The sequence below is a fragment of the Hibiscus syriacus genome, unplaced genomic scaffold (assembly GCF_006381635.1).
Source record: "Hibiscus syriacus cultivar Baekdansim isolate YM2019G1 unplaced genomic scaffold, ASM638163v2 tig00002237_pilon, whole genome shotgun sequence".
NCBI classification, from domain to species: domain Eukaryota; kingdom Viridiplantae; phylum Streptophyta; class Magnoliopsida; order Malvales; family Malvaceae; genus Hibiscus; species Hibiscus syriacus.
The window spans coordinates 7237380-7247256 of NW_024061918.1; the positions used below are offsets into that span (position 1 = coordinate 7237380).

The 9877-nt window shown below is 34.0% G+C and overlaps 1 protein-coding gene and 1 pseudogene across 5 annotated transcripts; both read left to right on the forward strand.

Annotated features, from left to right (window-relative positions):
* The first annotated feature begins 588 nt into the window (after positions 1 to 588).
* LOC120140487 lies at positions 589 to 7999 on the forward strand (annotated as a pseudogene).
* LOC120142699 (sucrose transport protein SUC3-like) lies at positions 3916 to 6392 on the forward strand. 5 transcript variants are annotated; one of them, XM_039157236.1, is made up of 9 exons: positions 3916 to 4008; positions 4112 to 4220; positions 4922 to 5020; positions 5103 to 5167; positions 5273 to 5371; positions 5614 to 5675; positions 5758 to 5791; positions 5905 to 6004; positions 6126 to 6392. In XM_039157236.1, the coding sequence occupies exons 5-9, from the start codon at positions 5357 to 5359 to the stop codon at positions 6221 to 6223; spliced, it is 309 nt and encodes a 102-aa protein (XP_039013167.1). In that variant the 5' UTR covers positions 3916 to 4008; positions 4112 to 4220; positions 4922 to 5020; positions 5103 to 5167; positions 5273 to 5356; the 3' UTR covers positions 6224 to 6392. The 5 variants fall into 5 exon arrangements, with proteins under 5 accessions (XP_039013167.1, XP_039013172.1, XP_039013160.1 ...); XM_039157241.1 differs by having other exon boundaries at positions 6200 to 6392; XM_039157229.1 differs by lacking the exons at positions 5614 to 5675; positions 5758 to 5791; positions 5905 to 6004; positions 6126 to 6392 and adding an exon at positions 5454 to 5607.
* Positions 8000 to 9877: the final 1878 nt, after the last annotated feature.

Genomic DNA, 9877 nt, shown 5'->3' on the forward strand with positions numbered 1-9877 from the left:
CGTAAATCCCAATAGACTGTTAACGATGAACGATTAATTTATTATAAATTGATAACATTAATTATCGATTTGTTATAAATCTATAACGTTAGTGACCAATTTGTTAGTTTTGAAACTTCATTTGAGAAAACGAAAACTTACTCAAATATTATTAACAATTTGTATAATTTACCTTTTTTTTATTAAAAATAGATTTTTTTAAATAATTAAAAAATGAATATCGCACATGTCATTTAGTAATTTTTATTATGACATAAATATCTAAAAGTATAAAGGAAAACACCAATTTTAATAAAAAAAAATTTAAACACTTAAAGTTAAATTTAAATATAATTTAAATACTTATTTCTAAATTAAACTTAAACGAAAGAAATTAGTAACGAAGAAATGTTTTCATAACATAGAAGAAGCGTTGAACCTTGTTCTAAAAAGAAGAAAAAAAGAAAAAAAAAATAAGAAGCGTTGAACCTGGATCACGTGCCGCACTAGTTTTAAACTAACCTCCACCAACTAGGGGTGTGCAAAATCGAAAATCAAAAACACATTTATTTTGTTCATTATTTTATTCTATACTAGGAGTATCACTAACAAGAAAAAAAAAATGCAAATGCTATCTTCCTCAAATTCTCCCACCTACCACAACAACTACAGTTGTTCATCCATCTTTACTAGTTTTTCATCGCCGCTTGACGGGCTTCTCCACGTCTTCTCCTTCCTTATATATACTTTCTTCCTTGCCCATAACTCTCTCCCCAAACATGGCTTTAACGACCCAAACCTCTTTCCTTCAAAAATCATTCCCTCCTTATCATTCTTTTTCTCCTCCTCGAAAACTTCGTCCCATTTCTGTCCTCTGCTCCGTAGCTTCCGCCCCGTCTGCGGCCGTGACGGCCTTGAAAGAATGCAAGGTCAAATTGGTCAAGGCTAGGCAGATCATTGACAGCAGGGGTAATCCCACGGTCGAGGTTGATTTGGTCACTGATGATTTTTATTGATCAGCCGTTCCCAGCGGCGCCTCTACTGGGATCTATGAGGCGCTTGAGCTCAGGGATGGTGACAATAGCGTGTATGGCGGCAAAGGTGTGCTCTCTGCCGTCAAAAACATCAATGAAATTTTGGGTCCTAAGCTTATTGGCATTGATGTCAGGTAAAACTTTACACCACCTTTTTCTTAGAAGCAAAATATGCAAATAGCTGAGGTACTCATGCCTAAGGGTTGGAATAAATAACTTTCCCAACTAGCGTTTTCTCTTCTTCTTTTTCTTTATCATTTAAAATGTTTAATTTAAAATTTCTTCATATGTCTATGTTCCTATATGGGTAGGAGATAATATTTTCATGTATAGTGAAGGGTGAAGTTAACCAAGTACTTAAACTCACAGGGAGTGAATAAATTAACTTGACGAGTATCCGATTATGAATCTGGCACAAGTATGTTCAATTTTTTCTATGTATCGTTTTGCTCAATCCTGTACCTATGTATGAGTGTGTGTGTGTGTGTATGGATGATTATATTTTTAAGTAAAATGAGACGCTCTGCATATTATATAGCAGCCAGGCTTGTGTTAAACACTAATGTGACTATGGTCTTTGATTCAATTAATGGATCAATGGGTTCAAATAATTAGCATGCATGAGAAAATATGGCATGGTTGATTGCTGGGATTGCTATTCACATAAACTAACAATATTTTTTTTTTCATTTGTAATGCATCATATTTTTCTTACTGTGTATGACAGGTTAACCAGATTGGGACAGTGACTGAATCTATCCAAGCTGCACTTGACTCTAAAGCTGCAGGATGGGGAGTGATGGTCAGCCACCGAAGTGGTGAAACAGAAGACAACTTCATCGCTGACCTTTCTGTTGGTTTAGCTAGCGGTCAGGTACATCATTTGAAGTCGCTAATCCGTGATTGCAATTAATCAGCAATAAGTTTTTGTTATTTTTTTTTGTCCTAGAAGGTGAGTGATGGTATTCTTTTTTGTATAGATCAAGACTGGAGCTCCGTGCAGAAGTGAGAGGCTGGCCAAATACACTACAGCAAAATGGGTTTATAGCGGCATTTGCAAAAAACCTAACTTTAGAGGCGTTTGTATACAAACGCCGCAATAGATCTTACTTTAGTGGCGTTTGTAAACGCTGCTAAAGATTAGTATTGTAGTGGCGTTTTTATACAAACGCCGGTAAAGAATCGTTCTTTAGGGGCGTTTTTATACAAACGCCGCTAAAGACTCGTACTTTAGTGGCGTTTTTATAAAAGCGCTGCTATAACTCATACTTTACTGGCGTTTTTATAAAAATGCTGCTATAACTCATACTTTAGTGGCGTTTTTGTTTACAAACGCCGCTATAGACTCGTACTTTAGTGGCGTTTTTGTTTACAAACGTCGCTATAGACTTGTACTTTAGTGGCGTTTTTATACAAACGCCGCAAAAGACTCGTACTTTAGTGGCGTTTGTACCGCAAATTTACAGTTTTAAGACCCCTTTAACCCTTTTTCATTTTTTTCCCTTCACCTATTTTTTCATTCCCGCCGTTTGCTCAAACCCATCTGCTGCTTCTTCTCCAATGGGGGGCTCTTCTTCTCAACGCTTCGTTCAAACAAATTCTCACTACAAAAAAGGTTGCAAATGCAAAGTTGTCTTCAGTCTAGAACTGTTTGGCATGACGTTATCGAAAAACATTGCCCCATTTTTGTTGTTAATCGCGAGGTATTTTTCTTCTTCTTCTTCCACCTCAATTTTTTGTGATGATTTGCATATAAATAAGGTACCTTTCTATTTTCCTTTTTAGTCTAGGAATTCTTCGAAGTTCTTTAAAAATATATTGCTACCCACATGGGATTGGTTCCAAAAGGGAAACCCAGAATCGTAGGTCTCAAAAAGCAACAATAGTTATACCAATGTCAAACATGGATTCAAAATTGGGTTTAATCCAACAATCTTTCAACTCCCGTTATTTCGAATGGGTCTGGGAACCTCTTGACGAATTGTCCGACAATTTCACCATCGCGAATCCTTCGATTTCAGGCCACCCAATCGTTTTTGCAAGCCGAAACTTCTTGAAAATGTTGGGTTATTCCCAGGAAGAAGTAATCTTTCAAAATGAGAATATATTTCAGGGTCCCAAAACTAATGGGAGGGCGGTGATGGAGACAAGAGAAGCGAATCGAGAAGAGAGGGGTATTCAAATGAATTTGGTGAATTACCGTAAAGACGGGATGCCATTTTGGATGTTGTTCCATATGAGTCTCGTTTTTGGGAAAGAAGATTGGAGGGTGATTCATTTTGTGGCTGTTCAGGTCCCGATAACAAGGCGGAAAAGGGGGAATGGAGGGGTAAGCTTGAGTGAGGAGGCCTCTAGCTAGCTTGAATGAGATTATGTTCGGCTGTTGTAGGAAGAAAGTGGATACCAATTATGTGCTTGAATTGGGTCGTGTTTTGTCCTCGGATTCGAGTAATAATGGTTCGTTTTCTCAACTTCAGCTTTTATATTGTAGCCATTATTGAATGATCAATTGTAGTACTAACTAAATATTTTCATTCTTTATGCTTTTACTAGTATATTTGTTATCAACTATTCATGTAATGTGGCAACATGTTCATAAATAGCAGGTATAACAAGTATGTTGAGTGTCATTATCAAATGCAATTCACAATTTTATTTCAAGTCACTTCTTTGACCTTCTGGATTGAGTTTTGGTTATATGCTACTTGATGTTTCACTCTTTGTTTCGATGATAATAATTGACACTATGTTATCATCTTTCATTGCAGTTGGATTTAGTTGTTTTGAGTTCTCAACTAACTGTATTTTACAGTATTAAATGTTGAAGAAACATGCGAGGCAAGCGATTTCGAGAAGCGAATGGCAGCGAATGTATTTAACAGCATCTTGTCCGTGCTAACCCACTATAGTGAGTCAACTGGCAGATTGGTCTACGGGAATAGATGCAGTGTGCCTGGGGTAGGCTACATCAGTTCATCACTAAATATATCACTTGGTAGAATCAAACAGAGCTTTGTACTGTGAGTTTGCAAAATTCTTTATTTTCAATTTTATAATGATAACCAACTTTAGCAAGGATTTCTGATGTCTCTTACAAGAACTACACGGTGGGTGGTTCCCTCGGCTGGTTCGACACCTTTGAAAAGCATGATGTCAATTACCAAAAATGGGCGGATTCCAACAACTTCAGCTTGGGTGATTTCCTCAGTAAGTCATTTGATGGGGTTTGGCTTTCACTTCCTTCTTCTTCTTATTATTATCATAAGGAAAAATTTAAATTATCAGCGTAGGAGAAGTAGAATTATCCATTGAACTTTGATGGGGTTTGACTTTGACTTTTATTGTTTCTATTTACCCATATATCAAAATTTGTTGATTTCATTGTTTTATACTAACTTCATTTGATTTTTAAATGGGACACCATCTCCATGAGATTATAATAAACCAATTTCACCCTTAAATTAATCATATTTAAGAGAACCCGGGATTATTTTAGGAATGGTGTCTTGTTTGGGGAAAATCTAAAAAATGAACATCTAATAATAAAAATATAATCTAAAATGTTATTTTTTATAATATTTTCAGTTGAATATAAAATATTGTTTTTTATAACATTTTTAGTTGGTAACATAAAATGTTATCTTTTTCGTAATATTTTTATTTAACCGAAAATATTAAGAAGAATGTAACATTTTAGGTTGTTATGATTTTTGATAATATTTTCGATCGTGTCATTCATAATTTTTAACATTAAATTATTAGGTTGTACTGCAAAATTACTCTCTTGTTTGAGCTATCGTCGGCTTTGCTTCTAAAATAGATTAACTTGACGCATCTAAGTTCAATAGTGTATGTTACCATATCTAATCTGGATTTTAATTACTTGGGTTATTTTACTTTGATCTTAGGTTCAACCTTGTGTTGGTGTTTGGAGTAATAAATGCACATCAAAGTATGGAATAAGACGGCCTTTTATCCTTGCTGGATCACTCATGATCTCTGTTGTTGTAAGCATTGAAGTCTTACATGATTCATTCTTATATAATATGTTTCTGTGTTTTATATCTGCTAAACTGAGTTTTGCATTAGGTGATAGTAATCGGGTTTTCTGCAGATGTTGGATACATTTTAGGTGATACAAGAGAGCATTGCAGGTATTCATTCCTGCTTTGATTTCTTCTCAGCTCTTGAACTATGGCGGCGTTTTATATCTGCTAATCTGGATTTTAATTATTTGGGTTATTGTACTTTGATCTTAGGTTCAACCTTGTGTTGGTGTTTGGAGTGATAAATGCACATCAAAGTATGGAAGGAGACGGCCTTTTATCCTTGATGGATCACTCATGATCTCTGTTGCTGTAAGCATTGAAGTCTTACATGATTCGTTCTTATATACTAGGTTTCTGTGTTTTATATATGCTAAATTGAGTTTTGCATTAGGTGATAGTAACCGGGTTTTCTGCAGATGTTGGATACATTTTAGGTGATACAACAGAGCATTGCATGTATTCATTCCTGCTTTGATTTCTTCTTAGCTCTTATAGTCCCTCCCCCACTCTCCCAAAAAAAAAGGAAAAATTTGAATGATATTTTCTAACAGGGGCGGCTTTTGTCTTTGTTATTGGATTCTGGATGTTGGATCTTGCCAACAATACAGTGCGGGTAAGCCTTCCATGGTGATTTGTTCTTCCTTTCAAGTTTGTCGTTGTATGTTTGTGTGGATAACGAATTTTCATTTTCTTAGGGACCAGCTTGTGCCCTTCTGGCAGATCTATCAGGTGAACTTCTTTCTTAAGAAATACGGAGAATTTCTAGTCTTTACATGGTAACATTATGATGTTAGTTTTTATGTGTGCTTTAATATCATGCATGTCAAAATTCTGTATGATAGGTCCTGATCAGCACAATTCTTCTAAAGTTATATGTTGTTTATGGATGGTTGTTGGAAACATCTTGGGATTTTCAGCTGGTGCTAGTGGGAGTTGGCATAGGTAAAAAGATTTTCATATGTTTTTAATGTGATAAAATGAACAATTATGGAGACAAGTTATTTGTTTCATCTTATACTGTATTTGAATATTGATCTAATTCTTATAAATGATATTGATGTAGATGGTTTCCTTTCTTGTAAAGTAGAGCTTGCTATGAAGGCTGTGCCAATCTTAAAGCAACATTTCTTGACACAGGAACAGTGCGGAAAATGGCCTTGAAAATGGTTGCAGACAAAGAAAAATGGGAGGAGTTGCAGAAGTTGAATCTCCAAAAAAATTTGGAATAGCTTTTAGGCCAGGAATCCAGCCAAATGGCATTTGTAGCTTATATTATATGTATACTAATTTATTTTTCTTTCCATATGTGGACTTGAACTCAATACTAAAAAACGCCGTTAAAACTCTATTTTCCTGTAGTGTTATTTTGTTGTTAAGAATTTTTCTTTATGTTTTTTGTCTTAATTAAAATGTATGGTTGTTGTTAATTAGATAAAGCTAGATATAAATTTAGGTGATGTATAGCAGAAATGAAATATGCAAAATCAATTAATATTAGCTAAATAAAGGTAATTAGCGGCGTTTGTATCCAAAAACGCCGCTATAAGTCTGACTTTTTGCAGCGTTTGTGTTCAAAAACGCCGTTATAGGTCTGACATTTTGCGGCGTTTGTGTTCAAAAATGCCGTTATAGGTCTGACATTTTGCGGCGTTTGTGTCCAAAAACGCCACTATAGGTCTGACTTTTTACGACGTTTGTTCTAAACACGCTAGTATAGGTCTTATCTTTTGCGGCGTTTTCTAGGAAAAACGCCGCTATAGATCTGACCTTTTGCGGCGTTTTTCCTAGAAAAGCCGCTATATATCATAACTTTTTACGGCGTTTATTCCAAAAACGCCGCTATAGATATCGACCTTTTGCGGCGTTTGTTCAAAAAATGCCGTAATAGATATTGACCTATTGCGGCGTTTTTTGTTCTCAAACGTCGCTAACTTTAGCGGCGCTGGTATTGCCGACGCTTCTTGTGGCGTTTTTCCTATTGCCGCAAATACTTTTAACGGCGCTTAAAAACGACGCTATAAGACTAAAAAAACGCCGCTAAAACTCTGTTTTGCTGTAGTGATACAACCAGATAATATTTGTGCTTTTCTTCTCCTCAGTTCATATTTCTCAGACTTCATTTTTCAAGTGTCAACGCATTTTTGGGTATTGGATACCTTCCAATGACGCCCAAGTGCATGAAAAAACTTGGAAAAATTTAGGGTAAACTACACAAATGGTCCCTCAACTATAGGACATTTCTTTGTTGAATCCGACTATTAAAAGTTACAAAATGCTCCCCTCTTTGACTATAAGGTGTTGTTTTGTTGGGTTTTTCGACTATTAAAAGTTACAAAATACCACCCGACTATTTATATGTTCCAAACTCGTCATTTTTGGTCAAAAGTTATCGGTAATCTGAACTGCATATTAGTCTGTTGACTGAGATATGATGAAATATGTTCCCATAATCTCAAAGGAGTATCACATCCTAGTTAACATATTAACTTACAACTCATACTGCAGTCAAATTTTCAACAAAAAAGGACGAGTTAGGAATATATGAATAGTCGGATGATTATTTTGTAACTTTTAATAATTGAGGGATTTAACAAAGCAATGCCTTATAGGCAAATGATCATTTTGTAACTTTAGCAGAATCCTATAGTCAAGAGACTATTTGTGCTCTATCCAAAAATTTAATATACTTGTGCTGGGCATATACCCCATACTCAACACTAATCCATGTGCTCTTATTTTGCTTGATTGTTAATTAGTTTGCAAAGAATCATCTCACTTTGTCCAACTCTTCTTGCAGCTTCTTCGCATCGAAGAGGAACTCGGAAATGTCCGCTATGCTGGTGAAGCATTCAGATCCCCTTAAGAGGAGTTTTACCAAATTGGTGTAGAGAAAAGTTTTTACAAGCTCTGGTAAACCGAGGCTAATAGAAAATTTTCAAGAACTCTGAGCTTTTCAAAGAAAAAAAAGACGGAATAATTTGATGTAGTAGTAGAACCAAATGTTATGAAGTTTGAGCTTATGGGATCTGAATAATTGAGGTTTTGCTCCAAGTGATATCCGGAGTGTTAAATGTGATTGTGTGTAATTCTGCTGATCTTTTGTAACCAGGTTTGTCATTGTCCGGACTGTTGAAAATCAGTATCTGTGGGAGTCTATATCTTTTAGAAGACACTGCTTGAAGCCCTGTTGTAGTATGATCTAAATCATGCTAATATTCGGTTTAAAATCGATTAATTACTGAAATAATTGGAATATATATATATATTAAACTCAAACCTATTAAAAATCAGGATTAATTATTATTTTTAATAATACTATACCCATTAAACATTGAAGATCCAATCCAATTTTTAAATGAAAAAAAATATATCTATTAAAATTAAATTAATTTAACTAAAATTTACAACAAATTTTGGCTCATTTAAAAGTTGACCGATTCAGTTGAATTTTGTTCAATTTAGTTAATAAAGTTTTTAAAAATGAGTTCAATTAATAATTAAAGAAAATTTTCATTAATTAGATTAATTCAATTCTTTCAGTGATTCATTTAATCGTTTAAACATTCTTAATAATACGAGCTAATATAAAAGATTTTCATAAGTCAAATTTTATGATAAACAAAAATTTTAAAAAATCGTCTTTTATGGTTGTTTCTCAAGCTCTCTACGAATTCTATTCTCAGTGCCTCAACTTTACTCGCAATTCTATATTCATCAGCCTAAAAAATAGGAAAAATTATAACATTGGCCATTTAACTATTTAGCTCTTTTACTTCAACTATCGGTCTTTCAATTTCGTCAATCAAACCACCTAACTATTTAATTATATCTAATCGAGCCACTTGTCGTTACATTTAACGAAAAAATTGATGTAACAATTAACAAAATTAGTATAATTATATTTTGTTCCTTAATACTTATACATTTTATTGATTTGATATTAATTTTAATTTAATTTAATAAATTTAATTTTCTAACCATTTTATGATATGCGTCACAACATAACTTGAGGGTATTTTATTAATTTAAATTTTTTATTTTATTTTTCACCCAATCAGATGATGATATCTATCACCATCATATTAGATAGAGAATTAATAGAAGAAACAATATAAAGGTGAGAGTAGGGATGGGCATGGGTCGAGTCGGGTTTCCTGTCGACTCGAAAATTATAAACCCTCCACCTAACCTGAACTCAACCCGAAAATTATACACCCTCCACCTGATCCGAACTTAACCAGACCCGATATAATATATTTATAAAAAATATTACTTTTATTTAATAAAAAAATAAGAATTTAATTGAAAAATTATATATATAAAAGGGTCTTATTGCAATTATCTTTAAATATATAAGGTAAAATTACACTTTTTTTTGGATCAGGTCGAATCATATATTTTTCACCCTAAACTTGAACCCGACCAAACCCGAACATAATTTCTAAGATAAACTTGACTTGACCCCACCTAAATCTAAATTTTTTTCAAAAAAATTGACCCGAAAAGATCATATAAAGTGGAGACCCGATACCCGTTAGGATTGGGTCTCGTGCCCATCCCTAGGTGACCGGGATGGGACTAAAACTTGAGCCACTTAGAGGATATATTATTGTCTAAACCACTAAACTAGAACCTTTACTTGATTTTGAAATGTATAATTTAAAATATAACATATTATATTGAATGTAAAAAAAAAAGTAAACATGAAAAATTAATATAAGCAAATTATGGCTTGGAAGGCTAGGACTCAAACCTAGACCCATTGAGAGATATTTTAACAACTAAATTACTAAGACTGACCCCTTAACTGGTCTT